Source organism: Zalophus californianus, chromosome 11 (genome assembly GCF_009762305.2).
Source record: "Zalophus californianus isolate mZalCal1 chromosome 11, mZalCal1.pri.v2, whole genome shotgun sequence".
NCBI lineage: Eukaryota > Metazoa > Chordata > Mammalia > Carnivora > Otariidae > Zalophus > Zalophus californianus.
Genome location: NC_045605.1, coordinates 42,231,466 through 42,251,668, shown reverse-complemented (window position 1 = coordinate 42,251,668; position 20,203 = coordinate 42,231,466). Strand labels below are relative to the sequence as shown.

Genomic DNA, 20,203 nt, shown 5'->3' with positions numbered 1-20,203 from the left:
AGTTAAGTATTTACATGTCAAATAAAAAGTTGAAAGTAAATCTACATATTAATCCTCTTACCTGTATTAGTCTATTAATAAGCAAAACATCTTTTTCTCAAAAGTGAATGCAGACTCTATAGAAGCTTGTAAGATAAAAAGGGGCCATGCTCCTTCAGCATTCCCTTCTGTAACCCACACCCAGCCATTTGCTATTCTTTTTAAAGAAAATCAATGTTTCATATAGACGTGTATATATCTATATATTTATTCATCTATAGCTACATAAATGGGACCATTTATTTTGCATCTTGCTTTTTTCATAACAATTTATGTTAATCACTACACACTACATTAGTTTTTGACGTAGCGTTCCATGAGCATTGTTTGCGTATAACACCCAGTGCTCCATGCAGTACCTGCCCTCTTTAATACCCATCACCAGGCTAACCCATCCCCCTACCCCTCTCCCCTCTAAAACTCTGTTTCTCAGAGTCCATAGTCTCTCATGGTTCGTCTCCCCGATTTCCCCCTCTTCATTTTTCCCTTTTTTTTTTTTTTAACATATATGTATTATTTCAGAGGTACAGGTCTGTGATTCAACAGTCTTACACAATTCACAGCGCTCACCATAGCACATACCCTCCCCAATGTCTATCACACAGATCCCTCCCACCCCCCACCACTCCAGCAACCCTCTGTTTCCTGAGATTAAGAATTCCTCATATCAGTAAGGTCATACATGTCTTTCTCTCATTGACTTATTTCACTCAGCATGATACCCTCCAGTTCCATCCATGTCATTGCAAATGGCAAGATTTCATTCCTTTTGATGGCTGCATAATATTCCATTGTATCCATATAACACATCTTCTTTATCCATTCATCTGTCGATGGACATCTTGGCTCTTTCCATAGTTTGGCTATTGTGGACATTGCTGTATAAACATCGGGATGCATGTACCCCTTCGGATCACAAATTTTGTACCTTTGGGGTAAATACCCAGTAGTGCAATTGCTGGGTCATATGGTAGCTCTATTTTTAACTTTTTGAGGAAACTTCATACTGTTTTCCAGAGTGGCTGCACCAGCTTGCATTCGCACCAACAGCGTAGGAGGGTTCCCCTTTCTCCGCACCCCCGCCAACATCTGTCGTTTCCTGACTTGCATAACAATCTATCTTAAGAGATCTTCCCATGTCAGTATATGTAGTTTTAGCTCTTCTTACCTGGTGTATAGTGTTCCACTGTCTCGCATGGATGTATAATTTTTAAACTCTGTTGACTTTTTAATTCAATTTGCTTTTTCCCCCATATACTTTTAGTAAAAATACTGCCTGTGTCCTTTAGAACTTTTGTCTTAGTATCTATATAATCAGTATGTGGATTTCAGGGTCGAAGAGTTAAAGACTGCACTATATTTTGAAAATATATTTGGAATTATTAACTGAATATTATGGCTATATTCTAAAGCTAGGGCAGTACAAGATGGCAATGTCAGAAGATCCTGAACTCCCCTCCTCCCCTGGACACACTTAAAAGCTATAACTACATATGGAACAATTTCCTCTGAAAAAGACCTGAAGACTACCTGAACAATTCTTTCATATCAAACAAGAAAAAGGCCATACCAAGAACTAATCATGCCATAAACCCATCTCCAGGCACACAACCCACAATGAGGAGGGAATTTACAAACCCAGAATTTCTCCCTTAAGGAGTGAAGGGTTCATACCTCAAACAGGGTACAACCAGCTTTTAAGACTTGCACCTGAGCGATAAGCCTCCAAAACATCTGGCTATGGAAACCCAACAGTGCTCACATTCAAGAGACCCAAAGGGCTACAGTGAACAAACAGCTCCTAAAGGGCTTGCATGGACTCATTTGCCACAGGGTCCAGTGCAGAAGCAGCCCTCTGAAAAGCAGACTTCATGTGAAAGATTCATTTGCTCATCTTAATGCATCACCTGTAACAGGCTGGTGGGTGCCATCTTCGTGTTCTTCCTCTCCTGAGCTCCAGAGCACCAGTATCTCCTGGAAGGCAGCTTTTTACCTGTGTCTTGTACTTAGTGTTTACAGCTGCTGCCCAGGGATGCCCTTTGTGTGGCTCTGGAACCCGAGGGGCTTGCATTCCTGGGTGCCATGAGACTGTACCAAGGTACTGTACAGATAGCAGGCTGAGTTTTTTCTAAGAAAAACACCTATTTGGTTGTACAAGAGCTTTGGCCTAAGGAGAAAGCTTCTGGTCTGGCATACATCTAGGGCCTATGGCTGATGGAAAGAGTCTTTACACTGCCCCCTCTGCCCTGCCCCAGTTTGATGGCATATCGCAAAAAGGAGGTTATACCTTTGTCGGGCACCCTGATTTTTGCAGCTGCTGCCACGGCACACCTGTACATTGCCTGGCTCTGGTGGCCAGCAGGGCAATGCTCACAGGTCCCATAAGACTGGAACCATGGTGAAAAAGGTCTTAAACAGGCAATAGACCCAAGCAGCTCAGTCTTCCAGTGAAAGAGGTCTTATAAGTTTATCATCATGGCTACAGCCTGAGGGGCAGGCTTCTACTTAAACATACATCTAAGGATTAACTGTAAACCTTACCAAGGACATTGGAGGGCAGGCGCTATCTTTTGTGCTCTCACTGCCTGTTCCAGATAGCAGACTGAAACACATATCCTCTTCCTTTTGTAAAAGAGCCTATTTACTTATCCTGGAGCTTCAACCTGCTGCAGGGCAGGCCTCAGATCTGGCACTCTTCTAGAGACCTATGGAAATGCTCTCAAACCATGTAAGGTGGAGCAATACCATCCTTGTGTTCTTATTACAGCTTGCTGGTATATTCCAGTAAGCAACTTATCTACCCAGCTGGAGCCCCAATTTTTACTACTGTGTCTAAGGGACACCTCCCTATCCACCTAGCTCCCACAAGATGATACATATGTGCATACTGTGGAAGCCAAACCCTCAGGCAGCAGCTTTTAATCACCCTGAATTAAGTCCTGACTGAGCTACTCCCCCTCCCTTTGGTACAGTGATAGGTCTTGGCACACCCTCAACTACCAGGAGCTGTTAAAAACAGGCTGCTGGGACAATCACAAAATTTGAGAAACAAACGAGATACAGCAAGGTTAAATGAAAAGGTTCCTCTACTTCAACACTGGGAGAGGTAGCTGTTTCATCTGATGCATATAGAAACCAACACATAGTTTAAAAAAAAAATGAATTGGGGCACCTGGGTGGCTCAGTCGGTTAAGCGTCTGCCTTCGGCTCAGGTCATGATCCCAGGGTCCTGGGATCGAGCCCCACGTCAGGCTCCCTGCTCAGTGGGGAGTCTGCTTCTCCCTCTCCCACTCCCCCTGCTTGTGTTTCCTCTCTCCATGTGTCTCTGTCAAATAAATAAAATAAAAGCTTAAAAAAAAAAATGAATTAACAGGAATATATTCCAATGAAAGAAGGTAAAATCTCAGAAAAATAGTTCATGAAACAGAGATAAGTAATCTACCTGATAAAGAGTTAAAAGTATGGCCATAAAGATGCTAACTAAACTTGGAAGAAGAATGGATGAACACAGAAACTGAAAAAAGAGAAAAGTACCAAAGATAAGTCACAGAACTGAAGGATACAACAACTGAATTGAAAAATACAGTAGGGGTTTACAGCAAACAAGAAGAAGAGAGGATCGCTGAACTCAAAGACAGGGCACTGGAGTTCACTCTAACAGAGCAAGGAAAAACAAAAAACAAAACAAAAAACCAAAAAGCTTAAGGGACTTAATAGAAAACATCATTCCCAGTGTAGGGAGAGAAGGGGCCTAAAAACTTCCCTAATCTGGAGAAAGAAACCAACATCCAGATCCAGGGAACCAAAAGAGATCCACACCAAAACACATTATCATTAAAATGTCAAGGACAAGGAATCTTAAAAGCAGCAAGAGAAGAACTACTTGTTACGTACAGAAGAACCCCCATAAGGTATCCAGCAGATTTTTCAGAAGAAATTTTGCAGACCAGAAAGGACTGGCACGATATAGTCAAAGTGCTGGGGGAAAAAAAACTTCCAACCAAGAATATTCTGCAACATTATCATTCAGAACTGAAGGAGAAAGACTATTCCAGCCAAACAAAAGCTAAAGGGATTCATCACCACTAAACTGGTCTTATAAGAAATGGTAAAGGGAGTTCTTTAAAAGCTGCAAAGAAAAGGTGCTATTAGTAACAAGAAAACGGAGTGAAAATTTTACTGATAAACATTATAGTAAAAGTAATGGATTAAACAGTATGAAGGTTAAGGCAAGAGTTGTAAAAAGTAAGTGCAATAAGGGATGCACAAAATTAATAGGAAGTAAAATGTGACATCGAAAACAAAACTTGGTGATGGGGTGGTAAGAGTAAGAAGGGAGAGCTTTAGAATGCCTTCAAAGTTAAACATAACATTCATAAAACTCCACTTTAAATCGATAGATTGTTATATGTAAGGCTCATGGTAACCACAAACCAAAAGGTACATAGGTATACCTCTGATATACTGCACGGTAGGTCACAGATATCTGCAATGAAGCAAGTCAAAGGAAATTCCTGATTTCCTAGTACATATAAAAGATATGTTTATAATATATTGTAAAGTGTGCAAAGCATTTCTAAAAAAAATGGACTTAATTTATTGCTAAAAAATGCTAACCATCAGCTAGCTGCAGCTGCTAGCTTTGAGCTAGCAGCAATCTTTTTGCTGGTGGAGGGTCTTGCCTTGATGTTGATGGTTGCTGACTGATTATATAGAGTGGCTGTGGCAATCTGTTCATGATAAAAAATTGTTAGTAAAGTGGGTTTAGAGCAAGGCCATAAAGACCTTACCACCACATACCCTAATACTCACGGTGAGATATACTGAAAGCTTTTCCTCTAGGATTAGGAAAAAGATAAGAATGCCTATTTTTTTTTTTTTTAAGATTTTATTTATTTGACAGAGAGCGAGCGAGCGAGCAGGAACACAAGCAAGGGGAGTGGGAGAGGGAGAAGCAGGCCTCCCACCAAGAAGGGAGCCCGATATGGGGCTTGATCCCAGCACCCTGGGATCATGACCCAAGCTGAAGGCAGATGCTTAACTGACTGAGCCACCCAGGTGCCCCAAGAATGCCTAGTCTTGCTACTTTTATTCACCATAGTCTTAGAAGTTCTAGCTGCGGCAGACAGGAAAAAGAAATGAAAGGCACTCAAATTGGTAAGGAAGAAATAAAACCGTCACTGTTTGCAGATGACACGGTAATACATACAGAAAACCTGTAAAAACCAAAAAATGAGAACCAATGAATTCAATACAAACCCAATGCACAGAAATCTATTACGTCTCTATATACTATTAGCAAAGTAGCAGAGAAATTAAGCAAATTCCTTTAACAATTGATTCAAAAAGTATAAAATACCTGTGTGTAAATTTAACCAAAGAGGTGAAAGATCTGTACTCTGAAAAGTATTAGATATTTCTAAAACGGAACATAATAAAAACAAATGCAATCCCAATCAAAATAGCAACAGCATTTTCCACAAAATCAGAATAAATACTCAAATTTGTACAACAAAAAACATCCCAAATAGCCAAAGCAATTCTTGTGAAAGAACAGAGCTGGAGGGTATATACAATCCCAGATTTAAAGATATACTACAAAGCTTTAGTGATCAGTATGATACAGGCAGAAAAACTGACACACAGATTAATGGAATGGAATAGAGAACCCAGAAATAAACCCATGCTTATATGATTAATGTACAAAAAAGGCAAGACTGTGCAATGGAGTCTCTTCAATAAACTGTGGGTGCTGGGAAAATTGGACAGCAACATGAAATGAACCACTTTCTTACATCAAACAAAAATCAACTCAAAATGGATTAAATGCCTAAATAAATGTGAGAACTAAAACCATAAAACTCCAAAAACAAAAAACCCAACAACCTAGGCAGCAATCTCTAATACACTGGCCTTGGCAATGTTTTTCCATATAGGCCTCCTTGGGCAGGGGAAACAAAAGCAAAAAGAAACCATTGGGAGTATCTAACTAAAAAGCTTTTGTGCAGCAGAGGAAACCAACAAAATGACAAGCAACCTACTGAATGGGAGAAGATATTTGCAAATGATCTATCCAATGAGGGGTTCGTATCTGAAATACATAATTGATACAACAAAAAGCTCCCAATAATCGATTAAAAAATGGGCAGAGAACCTGAATATGTATCTTTCCAAAGAGTACACATGGCCAAGAAACATAAAAAATGTGGCCCCCATCACTAATCATTAGGGAAATGCAAATCAAGACTGAGGTATCACCTCACAACTGTCAGAACAGTTGGCATCAAAAAGACAAGTGCTGGAGACAGTGTGGGACGATGTGGAGAAAAGGGACCCTCGTGCATGTTGGTGGGAATGCAAATTGGTGCAGCCACTAGAGAAAACAGTATGGAGTTTCCTCAAAAAATTAAAAATTGGGGCACCTGGGTGGCTCAGTCACTGGGCGTCTGCCTTCGGCTCAGGTCATGATCCCAGGGTCCTGGGATCGAGCCCCGCATCGGGCTCCCTGCTCGGCGGGAAGCCTGCTTCTCCCTCTCCCACTCCCCCTGCTGTGTTCCCTCTCTCGCTGTGTGTGTCTCTGTCAAATAAATGAATAAAATCTTAAAAAAAAAAAAATAATTGAAATACTACATGATCCAGTAATTCCATTACTGGCTATTTACCCAAAAAACCCTGAAAACATTAAATGTATATATACTTAAATACAAATATGTGTCCTTATTTTACTGGTGTTATTTATAACAGCCAACATAGGGATGCAAACTAAGTGTCCACTGACAGATGAAATAATTTGCAACATGGATGCACCCAACTAGAGGGTATTATGCTAAGTGAAATAAGTCAGAGAAAGACAAATATCATACTATTTCACTTCAAAACAAATGAACCAAGAAAAAAACTGGTCGTTGATAGAAGGGAAGGTGGCAGGCGTATGGGCAAAATAGGGGATTAAGTGGTACAGATTTGCAGTTATAAATAAGCCACGGCGATGAAAAGTATACCACAGGGAATATAGTCAATAATAGTGTAAGAACTTTGGTGACAGATGGTGACTACACTTACTTGAGTGAGCATTTCTTAATGTATGTAACTGTCAAATTACTACTATACACCCGAAACTAATAACACTGTATTGCCAAATGTATTCCAATAAAATAGTTTAAAATACAAGAATAACTGAATTGTAGTTGGAAAAATGGTGTCAAAAGACCTGCTTGATGCAGGTTTGCCACAAATCTTCAATTAAAAAAAAACAAAACGTATCTTTCAAGCACAATGAGGTAAGCCTGTACTAGATACAAGAAATATAAAATTTAAGCATACTGTACCAACAAACCACAAATGGTGAGAGCAAGAAAATAAGGAACAAGAGAACTACAAAACAGCAAGAAAACTGACAAAATAGCAGTATGTACGTACATACGGATTATTTTAAATGTAAATGGAGTAAATGCTCCAATGAAAAGACAAAGTGGCCGAATGAATAAAACAACAAGACCTATCTATATCATGCCTAGAAGAGACTCACTTCAAATGTAAAGACCCACACAGAATACATCTGAAGGCATGGAAAAAGATAGAGAATGCAAATGGCAGCCAAAGAAAGCAGGGATAGCTGTATTAGTATCACACAAAATACTTCAAAATGAAGACAGCAGTAAGAGATGAAGGAAATTACACAATAATAAAAGGGTCAAACAAGAGGATATAACATTTGTAAATATTTATGTACCCATCATAAAAGCACCTAAACATATAAATTATTAAGAGACCAAAAGAGAAATAGGAGTACAATAGGAGGAATAGGAGGAGACTTTAATACCACACATCAATGGCTAGCTTCCAAACAAAAAAATCACACATCAGACCATATGAGATGAAAAGATATATACAGAACATTCCATCCAAAAGCAAAACACTCATTCTTCATTCTTACAAGTGCATGTGGAATATTCTCCAGGATAGGTCGTATGTTATGCCAAAGAAAACAAGTCTTAATGAATTTAAGAAGAATGAAACATCCAACATCTTTTTTTTTCTTTTGACCACAGTGGTAGGAAACCAGAAATCAATTACAAGAAAAGTGGAATATTCACAAATAGGTGGAAACTAACATTCTACTAAACAGCTAATAGGTCAATGAAATCAAAAGACAAAAAAATACCTTGAGAAAAATGAAAATGGAACTTACAACATGGCAAAATTTATGAGATGCATAAAAGCAATTCTAAGATTAACAGTCACCAGCAATGAATACCCTACATCTCTGAAAAAAGTAAAACTCTCAAGCAACCTAACATCACACCTCAAGGAAGTAGAAGAACGACAAAACCCAAAGTTTTGTCGGAAGGCAATTACAAAGAGGAAATCAAGGAAATAGAAACTAAAAAGCCAAAAGAAAAGTTCAGTAAGATGAAGAGCTGATTGTTTGAAAAGATGAAATTTATAAACCATTCCTTGGATTCACCAAGAAGAGAATGGGCTCAAATAAATAGAGGAGACATTACAACTAATACCATGAAATACGAGACTAGTGTCAACAGTCATATGCCTACAAATTGGACAACCCAGAAGATATAGACAAACTTCTAGAAACATATAACCTTCCAGAACTGAATCATGAAATGTGGAAACAGAAAATGTGAATAGACCAATTAGTGAGAAAATTGAATTAGTAATCATAAACCTCCCAACGAACAAAAGTCCAGGACCAGATGGCTTCACCAATGAATTCTATGAAACGCTGAAAAAATAATCAGTATCAATCCTTTTCAAACTCTTCCAAAAAAGAGAAGAGGGAACACTTCTAAACTCATTTTAAAAGGCCAGCATTACCCTACTAGGGAAATCAAACAAGGATGCCAAAAGAAAATTACCAGCCAATATGATGAACATAAAAGCAAAAATCCTCTATAAAACTTAGCAAACCGAATTCAGCAATATATTAAAAAGATCACAGTACCACAAATGGGATTTATTCCAGGGATACAAAGATGGTTCAATATCCACAAATCAATGTTATATATCACATTAACAAATGAAGGATAAAAGTCTTTAATAGATGCAGAAAAAGCATCTGACAAAATTCAACATCCATTTTTATTAAAACTCAACAAAGTCAGTAGAAGAAATATAACTCAATAAAGGCCAATAAGACAAACCTACAGCTAATATATTTAATGTTAAAAGGCTGAAAGCTTTTCCTCTAAGATAGGAACAAGACCAGGATGCTTATTCTTGCTGTTTCTTTTCAACACACTATGGGTAGTCATAGCCAGAGCAATTAGCAAGAAAAAGACATCCGTACTGGAAGGAAGTAAAACCATTATTACTTGCACATGACATTATATATAGATAAACCTAAGGAATCCACCAAAAAACTGTTAGAATGAACAAATTCAGTGCAAGGTGAAGATACAAAATCAATATACAGAAATCTACTTTATTTCTATTCACTAATAATGGCCTATCAAGAAGAGGAATAAAGAAATAATTGTTTATAATTGCATCAAAAAGAATAGAATACCTAAGAACTTAACCAAGGTGAAAGACCACAGGACTATGAGATGCCAGGTTCAAACTAGGTTTTTATAATCCTTGTATCCATCTATCTTTATTTTCACTATACTCTGCTTTTACAGTTCTCCAGTAAAGTATACACCTGAATAGCTACAAACTTTATTTGTACTAATTCATGTATAGGTCAGAATATCAATGTTTATAAACAGTTCAGCACATATACTGGTTTTAATGAGGACGATCCATTTGAGGACATGTTAAGATTTAAAAGCCAAAAGCAATAAATCCTGATGTACTGAGGCACCTGGGTGGCTCAGTTGGTTAAGCATCTGCCTTCTTTTCAGGCCATGATCCAGGGGTCCTGGGGGAGCCCCATGTCAGGGACAGAAGCCCTCAGCAGGGAGCCTGCTTCTCTCTCTCCCTCTGTCCTTCCCCCTGCTTGTGCTCTCTTGCTCTGTCAAATAAAAAAAACTAAAAAAATAATAAATCCTGACGTACTTTGGATAATCTAAATGATTTGCATTATAAATTTCTATTTAATCATTAATACTTACATAGTTTCACATTGAGTCTCAGAGACAGATTTACATCCTGAAGAAGCTGCAGGATTTGACTGTTGGGCCTAATTCCTGATAACAGTGTTGAATAAAATACGTCCCTTTCTGGAAGGCAGAATTCCAATTTTTGGAAAGAGAAGTAGTTTGATTTCTCCAGGTAATTAAATGTGTCTGCAGGCAATTCATATACACTGCTTTATCTTTGTGGAATGGACTTCATTATCCTCATTTATATTTTGGGAATACAAGCTTATTTACTGATTTTTTTAAAGAGTATTGGGAACAAGTGTTATTCTTATTGAATCTCTAAAAAACGCAACACACTTCTCTCAGTAAATATATCCATAAAACATACTTGTTACCACTGTTTGGGTATCTGCTGGCAATCAGACAACTGATGTACGCAACTTACAAGAACACACTTTCTTCCATTTCTATGGGTTGGCAACATGATTTATGAGACTAAGTCTTAGTGAATGCACAGATTTCTTTGCTTAAAATTTTATACTGTTATATTATCTTAAATCAATTATAGGTCTTCATTTTGGAATTAAAAAAAAAGTGAATGCCAGGAGGAGACAGTATTCTTAAGATGGGGTCTAACAAAAGGGAATGAATTCAAGAAGCATAAAAAATGTGATGTTATGTACACTCTTTAGCTCAACCTGCCATCTGTTTTCTTCTGTTAGGCACATCATCTTTGCTCCGAGTAGACACAACAAATATGCTGGAGAATCATTTCCTGGGATCTACGATGCTATGTTTGATATTGAAAATAAAGAAGACCCTCATTCAGCCTGGACAGAAGTAAAGAAACATATTTCTATTGCAGCCTTTACAATTCAAGCAGCAGCAGGGACTCTGACAGAAGTATTATAGTAAGGTCTCAGCCAAGTGGCTAACCATTTAAAGTGTTACTGAAAGTCTGAGGATAAAATTCTTCCTTGTATTTTAATAACTCATGATGCCAGAGGATTCTATAATCTTGCTTTTCATGTCATGTTTTGATTTTAGACTTCCATCCTGTCCATCTGTAAAGAGGTTTTTTGGCTCTTTAAAAATTCGTAACTTCATCACCGAAGTGTTAAAACAAAAAACCTCCAATCATGGGGCAGAAACACAAAGTATCTGAAAATTCCCTTACATAAAATATGGCAAGGAACCTGGAACTCTCAGACATTGCTGGTAGAAATGTAAAACAGTACAAACACTTTGAAAGAGAATTTGTTAGTTTCTTACAAAGTTAAAAATATAATTGACCCTGGAACAACATGGGTCTGGAACAGCACACATACACTTATACATGGATTTTTTTCTCATAAATACAGTACTGTATATGCATTTTCTCTTCTTGATTTTAACATTTTCTCTAGTTTTATTGTAAGAATACAGCATATAATATACAAAAATGGGTCAAACTGTTATCAGTAAGGCTTCTGCTCAGCAGACTATCAGCTGTTAATTTTTAGGGAGTGAAGTTGTATGCAGATTTTTGATTGCATGATGGATTGGCACCCCTAACCCTCACATTGTTTAAGGGTCAACTATAGTAACCTTTGCAAGTTATTGTTTCACAATTTATTTTGTTTTCATCATCTTTAATCAACAGATGATCATCAGAACAGAACAAGTGATTATGTGGCAGAACAGTGTAATTAATCAAGGCTGTTACAGAATGTGCTCGAACTATTTCTTAAAAACGCCTTCCCCTAGGAGTACTGTACCTATGAGATATTTTATGTAAGCCACTTGGTAACCACAAAGCAAAAATATAGTAATGAAACATAAAAAACGGGGAGACTGCACCAATTACCATGGAAATCCACTTTCCAAAAGTAGAAACAGGGAAAGGAAACACAGGAAGATAAAAACAACTAGAAAGCAAAGAACAATAAGATGGTAGGAGTAATTAATAATGGACTGAATTCACCAAAGGGTAGAGTGCCTGGATGAAAAAAAAAAAAACAAACCTAACTCCACTCTATCTAAAGGAAATTCATTTTAGTTCTAAAGACATACACAGGCTCAAAGCATAGGAAAAGAGGATATTCCATGCAGGTGGATACCAAAAAACGTGGGTGTAGCCATACTTATGACAGAAAAAATACACTTCAAACCAAAAACATTAACAAGTGATAAAGAAGTCATTATATAATGATAAAAAAACAAAGACATCAAGAAGAAAGAATGATCACAAATATATACACCTCCAACATCAAGAGCACCATGATGAAAAGAATTCTAACAGATTTAAATGGAGAAATAAACAATACCTTAATAGGGCACTTTAATACTATTAGAACATAAATCATGCAGACAGAAAATCAAAAAGAAAATATTGGAATTGAACCAAAACATATTCAAAAACAAAATGATTTAAAGGTCATATATAGAACACTCCATCCAAGAGCAGTATAATACACATTTTTCTTACATACATGAACATTTTCCAGGGCAGATCCTATGACTGGGCACAAAACAAATCTCAGCAAACTTTGAAATCTTACCAACTATCTTTTCTGACCACAATGATACCATTGTGGTCAGAATTAGAAATCGGCAAGAGGAAGCTAGAATAATCTACCACTACATGGAAACTAACACACTTCTAAACAATGAGTCAAAAAATAAAAATGAGAATAAATTATATCAAAACACATCAAATATGGTATAGAGCAAAGCAGTCAAGAGGCAAATTTACAGTATTAAATGCATATATTAAGAAATTACAAAGATCTCAAGCAACCTAACTGTACCTCTAAGAAGTATAAAAAGAACAAGTGTAGAGGTAGCAGAAGGAAGGAAATAAAACCAAAGCAGAAAAAAAATCTTTCAGAAAAAAACTACCTGTACAACTAAAAGCTGGTTCATCAAAAAGATAACACTGACAAAACTTTATTAGCCAGACTTAGAAAAAGACATAAAATTAGAAATGAAAAAGACCATACAACTGGTACTACAAAAATACACAGGATAAGGGACTATTATGAACAACCCTATGCCCGAATCAGATAACCTAAAAATGGACAAATTTCTAGAAACAACCCACCAAGACCAAATCAAATGCAAAAAGAACATGTGATAGACCCATAATGAGCAAGAGATTGAATCAATAATTTAAAACCTCCAAGTACAAAAAATAATCTAGGACCAGATGGCTTCATTGGCAAATTCCAATAAACACTCAAAGAATTAATACCAATCTTTCTCAAACTCTTCCAAAAACTTGAGGTGTAGGGAATACTTCCAAACTGTGCTTAACAGGCCAGCATTATCCTGGCACCAAAGCCAGATAAGAACACAACAAAAAAGAGGTGTCTGGGTGGCTCAGTCAGTTAAGTATTCAACTCTTGATTTCAGCTCAGGTCATGATCTCAGGGCTGTGAGATCGAGCCCCACACAGACGCTGGGCATAGAGCTGCCTAAGATTCTCTCCCTCGCCTTCCCCCAGCCCCTGCTCACATGCACGCTTTCCCTCTCTAAAAAACAAACAAAACGTAAAAAAAGGAACTACAGGCCAATATCCCTGATAAACACAGATATAAAAATTCTCAACAAAATATGAGCAAACCAAATTCAAGAACACATAAAAGAGATTACACACTGGGGCTAAATGGGATTTTTCCCTGGAATGCAAGGATGGTTCAACATATACAAATCAATACATGTGATACATCACATAAATGTAATGACATGATCATCTGTACATTTGACAGAATGCAATATCCTTTCATGATGAAAACTTTTGGCAGACTGAGTATAGAAGTAACATACCCCAACATAATAAAGGCCATGTACGACAAACCAACAGAGACAAGAACTGAAGGTCATCTGGGTAGCTCAGTTGTTTAAGCGTCTGCCTTCGGCTCAGGTCATGATCCCAGGGTCCTGGGATTGAGCCCCGCATCGGGCTCCTTGCTCAGCGGGAAACCTGCTTCTTCCTCTCCCACTCCCTGCCGCTCTGCCTACTTGTGTTCTGTCAAATAAATAAATAAAATCTTAAAAAAAAAAACCAACTGAAAGTGTTCCCTCACATCCAAATCAGGAAGGAAGAAGTCAAACTGTCCCATTTGCAGTTACATGATTTTGTATATGCAAAATCCCAAAGACAAAACCAAAAAACTGCTGGAACTAATCAGTGATTTCAGTAAAGTTGCAGGACACGTGATCAATGTACAGAAATAATTCCTATACACTAAGGATGAAATATCTAAAAAAAAAATTATCCCATGCACAGCATCAGAAACAATCTATTTAGGATAAAGTTTAATCAAGGAAATGAAAGATCTGTACAATGAAAACTGTAAGACTTAGATGAAAGAAATTAAAGACACAAACAAATGGAAAGACATCCCGTGTTCATGGATCAAAAGAGTTAGTATTAAAAAGTCTATAGTACCCAAAGCCATCTACAGATTCAATGCAATCTCCATCAAAATACTAATGGCATTCTTTACAGAAATAGAAAAACAATCCTAAAATTTGTATGGAACCCCAAATAGCCAAAGCAATCTTGAGGGAAAAGAACAATGCTGGAGGTATCCCACTTGCTGATTTCAAACTATACCACAAAGCTACAGTAATTAAAAACAGCATGGTGCCAACACTAAAACAGACATACAGGTCAACAGAACAGAGAGCCAAAAACTGAACCCCTGCGTATGTAAGTCAACTAATATTTGACAAGGGAGCAAAGAGCACCCAATGGGGAAAGGACAATTCAACAGATGGGTGTTGGGAAAACTTATTATGGATAATAAACACAGAGCAATGAAATTAGACTCCTTTTACCACTCACAGAAATTTAACTTAAAGCAGATCAAAGACTTAAACATAAGACCTGATACAATAAAACTAGAAGAAAACATGGGGAAGAAGCTCTTCAACAATGATCATAGTAAATGTTTGAGATATGACCCCAAAAGCACACACAAAAGCAAAAAAATCAATAAATGGAATATCAAAGTTAAAAGTTTTTCACACAGCAAAAGAAGTAACAAAATGAAAAAGCAAGCTACAGAATGGGAGAAAATATTTGCTAATCATATATCTGATAAAATGTTAATATCCAAGACATATAAAGAACTCCTACAACTGGATACAAAAAAACGAAAGAATCCAAAAAATGGGCAGAACTAAACAGACGTTTTCTAAAGATGTCCATCCACATGGTCAACAGGTACATGAAAAGATGCTCAACTTCAATAATCAGCAGGAAAATGCAAATTAAAACCACAAGGAGGGATATTATATATATATATATATATATACAAAAATTTAATAATTTTTATATTTTAAAAATTCTAAATACTAATTCTAAATATATTTAAATATTCTAAAAAACTCATGCTAAAAATTATTTATAATTTTAATAAAAATATATATATAAAAAATTGAGATATATATATATATATATATATACATAAAAAACCACAAGCCTGGGTGGCTCAGTCTGCCTTCAGCTCAGGTCACAATCCTGGGATTGGGGTCCTGGGATCGAGTCCCTCATCAGACTCCCTACTCAGTGGGGAGCCTGCTTCTCCCTCTACCTGCAGCTCCCCCTGCTTGTGCACACTTGCTCTCTGACAAATAAATAAAATCTTTAAAAACACAAAAAAACACAAGGAGACAGCACCTTCTATCTATTCAAACGGCTAGCAACAAAAAGACAAGTGCAGCAAGGATGTGGAGAAAAGGGAGCCCTTGTGCACTGTTGGTAGGAATATAAATTGGTTCAGCTACTCTGGATAACAGTATGGAAGTTCCTTAAAAAAATTAAAGAACTATCACATGATCTAGTAATTCTACTTCTGGGTATATATCCAAAGAAAATGAAACCACTAATTCAAAATGATATGTACGTCCCCGTGTTCACTGCAGCACTATTTACAACAGCCAGAATATGGAAAGAACCTGTGTCCACTGAGAGATGAATGGATAAAAAAATGAGTTATGTATATACACACATACATACACACACACACACAAATATTCACTCATGAGAAAAGGATATCCTGTCATTTGTGACATGGATGGACTTAGGGCACATTATATAAGTCAGATAGAGAAAGACAAAGACAGCTATATGCTGTCACTTATATGTGGAATTTAGAAAGGCCAAAGTTGTAGAAACAGAAAATAAAATGGTGGTTAGCTGGGTACAGAGGTTGTGGGGTCAAGAACAGATGTAGTTTAAGGGTACAAATTTGTAAGAGGTAGTTAATATGCCTTAGAAATATAATGCCCAGTACAATGAATAAAAACAACAAATTGTGTTATTAAATTCATCAAACTTGCTAAGAGATTAAAAATTATTCCAACTTCCAAAAATAATTACCAAATATAATAATTATGTGATAGAGGTGCTAATTATTGCTTCAATGGCAACCGTATTACGATATATAAATGTATCAACTTAACATGTTATAGACTTTAACTTTCCTTAAAAGCAGAGGCCTGTGTAGTTGGTCAATCATCATCAGCACAAAGAAGTCACTAAAAAGCGTTTTTGTTAAATGAAATAATTAAGCAAACGGATGGCTACACAATACTGAAGATGCTTACCAACTTTTAGATCTTATTAAAAATGTTAACAAAACTTGTAAATTTCATACCTACCAAACTCAGGACTTTTTGGAGAAAAACTATCAAGAGAGCTAAAACTCAGCTAGTCTCAAGATTATCTGGCAAAACATAATACATGAAAAGTAAAGCACCCATGTATGCTAAAGATCTCCCTTTGGAAGAAGGGCCCTATTATTTATAACATAATTTTACATGTGGTTCTTGATTCATTAAATACTCTTAGGGCTCAGGTTTAAAAAAAAGTCTTTCCTTTGTAATTTGATGGAACATCTTCCCTAACTTTTCACAAATGAGAACCCATCCAGTTTCACATAATTGAAAGAGAGTTGGTTTGCATAACACACCAATAATTTTAATGCTTCTTTCACCGTTACAGTGACATTATTTGCCTATGTACTTAGCCTTTCAATCATCCATATCTAAGTATACAGAGATGCAGAAAGTTGTTCCAAAGTCCAGATGATAGTAAGGCCAACTTACATGCACAAGACTTTACAAGACAAATTAAATTCATTGCCAGAGCCTATTACTTTCATTCAGTCCTGCAGACTCCATCCCTACTTCTCAATTGCCCACCTGCCCTTTAAAGGTCCTTACCAAGTATGTCAGTGGCTCCACTGAATAAAAAACTGAAAACCCACTATCTTTTCATGATAATTTGGTCATCTGATACTGAGAAAAGACTAATAAGCAAATGGCAGTTATAATTTTAGGTTTTGCATGGTGACTTAGATGTCTTTAGATGACTTAAACTCATGCTAAAGAGTTTAAGGACTTAGGAATCAAAGTTCCTCAATTTAAGATCCAATTTCACCATTTGCTACTTATGTGACCTGAGGCAATGTATGTAGTTTTCCTTTGCCTCCGCTTTTCTATCAGTAAAATAGGAGTAATAGTAAATAATCATATAGAGATGTTCTAAAATTAAATGAAAAGCTATTCAAAACACTTGAAGTGTTTGGCAACCTCTAGCTGCCAAACTCTTGAAGAATAAAAAGTTAGCTATAGTTAGGTCTACAGTTTTGAATTACTTGTAATTGATACCTAAATTCCTAAGCCTCACCTGCAAAATTTATGTAATCTTCTAACCTAATCACAAGTGAATTATAAAGTCCTGTTATTAGACACTTTTCCTGATGGTTTTAAATTATCTGCCCGAAAAACTGAACTAGAATTCCACCTAACTGAATACATTTCAGTTCTAATATCCCTTATCCTCATATTGGCTTTCTGCTCAGTTAAATTTGTTCCTCCCCTCTGCCTTTTCCTGCTAATAATTTAAGGAGTTTTATGGAGATGGGGGAGTGTCCTGGAAGGAATCCTTAAGGTATCAAAACCAGTCCAAGTTGGCCTCTAATATGAAGTCTGCAGTCTGAGATCAGTCTGTTATTAGAATCTAGCTCTCATTAGTAGGGAGCCTTTTAAAGTTTTACACACAGTTGTAATTCCAAGAAACCCATTAGTTCTAATAAGTCCAATGTAGCAAATGTTTATAATTTGTGGATTTTATTTGGTGACACATATAATCTTTACATTTTCCTCCATCTTAAGAATATGCCATGCCTAACTAAATTGTTTAATCACTGAAACAACAGAATCAAGGAAGAGATAGTCTGTGGTGAATTTACGTTGTTTTGTCACCCAGCAGCGTTCTTTCCCCATTCTTCCAGCAAAGAACTTTTCTTTCATACAGGGGATTCAGTACAGGTGGTTTGGGTGGCACATACTGCATATTCAGGGTGTAAGCCTGAACAATCTTTTATTGGACAGTATGTACCCATAATACCTAACCAATGAGAACGACACTTGACATCTGTGGTTTTCTCAATACAACCCTAAGAAAATCACCAGACAAATCCCAAGTGAGGATCATTCTACAAAATACCTGGCCAGTCAGTACTCCTCAAAACTGTTAGGGTTTTGAAGGAAGTCTGAGAAATTGTCAAAACCAAGAGGAGCCCAAGAAGACATGATGACTAAATGTAATGTGGTGTTCTAGATGGGATCCTGGAACAGAAAAAGACATCTGGTAAAAATTAAGGAAATCTGAATAAAGTATGGACTTTAGTTAATAAAATGTATCAATACTGGTTCATTAATTCTAACAAACGTATCATACTAATGTAAGATGTTAATTATAGGAGAAATTGGATGTGGAATATATGGGAACTGTCTGTACTATCTTCAGTTTTTCTTTAAATCCAAAACTGTACTAAAGCAAAGAGTAAATTTAAAAGAAATTAAGTTAAGAGGAAAAAGACTGCAAGCCTAATCACACTTCCATGCTGCTAGTACAAACTTTATTGTACATCAACATTTTTCTGCAAATTATTGGGCCCCATTCCCAGAGTTTCTGATTTATAGGTCTGAGGTTGGGGACCCAGAATTTACATTTCTAATAAATTCCGAGACGTTGATCCTGCTAGTCTAGAAATGGTATTTTGATAGCCACTGGCCTAGCCCAGAAGATGAAATGATCCCTTGCTATCTGTCCTATATTTACAATATTATCTGTCTTTCCTACGCAGGCATCTTATGTTGCAGGCACTTTAAATTATGTAATTGCTTTAAGCAGGTCTCATACTAATGGGGAAAACAAAGACAAATCTGATGCTGTTTCATTACACATTTTTCTAACATGCAGTTATGAATTCCTATCTGTAAAGCTACATACAGGATACATACCATTATCAAAAAGACAATGGAAACTTGTTTTTGAAACTGAGGATTCTGAAACTTCTTTGGAGGCTGTTGAGAGAAACTAGAGATCTAAGAGTTGTCAAATCACAAATAATGAGTTTGTAATCCAGCTATTATTATAACTAAAACCCCCAGACAAAAGGACTACATATTTTATTTTATAAACTTATTTTCTAACAAAACATACGAAACTAAAAATTTGTTCCTGGTGACCAAACACAGTGTTACCAATTTTCCATGCTATGTGCCAATGTTTTATGGAACCTATTAACTCAACTGACAGACAAAAGCGGCACAGAGTAGTTAAAAGCACAGAACGCAAGGCCAGGGTGCTTGAGCTTGAAATCTCTACTCTCTATAAACTCACTAGCTTTGACTTAGACAAGTTATTTAATCTATGCAATAAATCACTTTCCCTACCTGTAATATACTGATAGAACCTACCTCATAGAGTTATCATTAGGATTAAGTTCACATTCATTAAAATCCTTAGAACAGTGAGTGGCTCATAAGAAGGGCTGTGGATCTTGATATGTACAAGAGCCAATCAATATACCAAGTACTATACTAGAAAATGGAGATACTACAGTTGGCCAAAACACAGTCAAGGTTATTGTCAGTCTATGAGTATAAAGACATTAACAAATCAATCCTACAAATAAAATATGAATATGGAACTGTAAACTGTAATAAGCATTTGAACAAAAGGATCACACTGTTTTAAAGGCATTAACCCTACTACACTCATCTAGTCTCATTTGTGGAGGTGACAGGAAAGTACTACAGGTTCACAGATGTTTCCC

At 36.6% G+C, this 20,203-nt stretch overlaps 1 protein-coding gene across 6 annotated transcripts in view; it reads left to right on the top strand.

Moving 5' to 3' along the window:
• NAALAD2 (N-acetylated alpha-linked acidic dipeptidase 2) overlaps positions 1–20,203 on the top strand; it is a 113,355-nt gene that overhangs the window by 77,866 nt on the left and 15,286 nt on the right. For 4 of the 6 annotated variants that reach the window (XM_027578078.1, XM_027578076.1, XM_027578081.1 and 1 more), the window contains 2 exons: positions 10,805–10,922; positions 11,725–13,383. In XM_027578078.1, coding sequence (XP_027433879.1) covers positions 10,805–10,922; positions 11,725–11,859 — 253 coding nt within the window. In that variant the 3' untranslated portion in view covers positions 11,860–13,383. Of the gene's footprint in view, positions 1–10,804; positions 10,994–11,724; positions 13,384–20,203 lie in introns of those variants that run through there. The other 2 variants (XM_027578080.1, XM_027578077.1) reach the window with 2 other exon arrangements.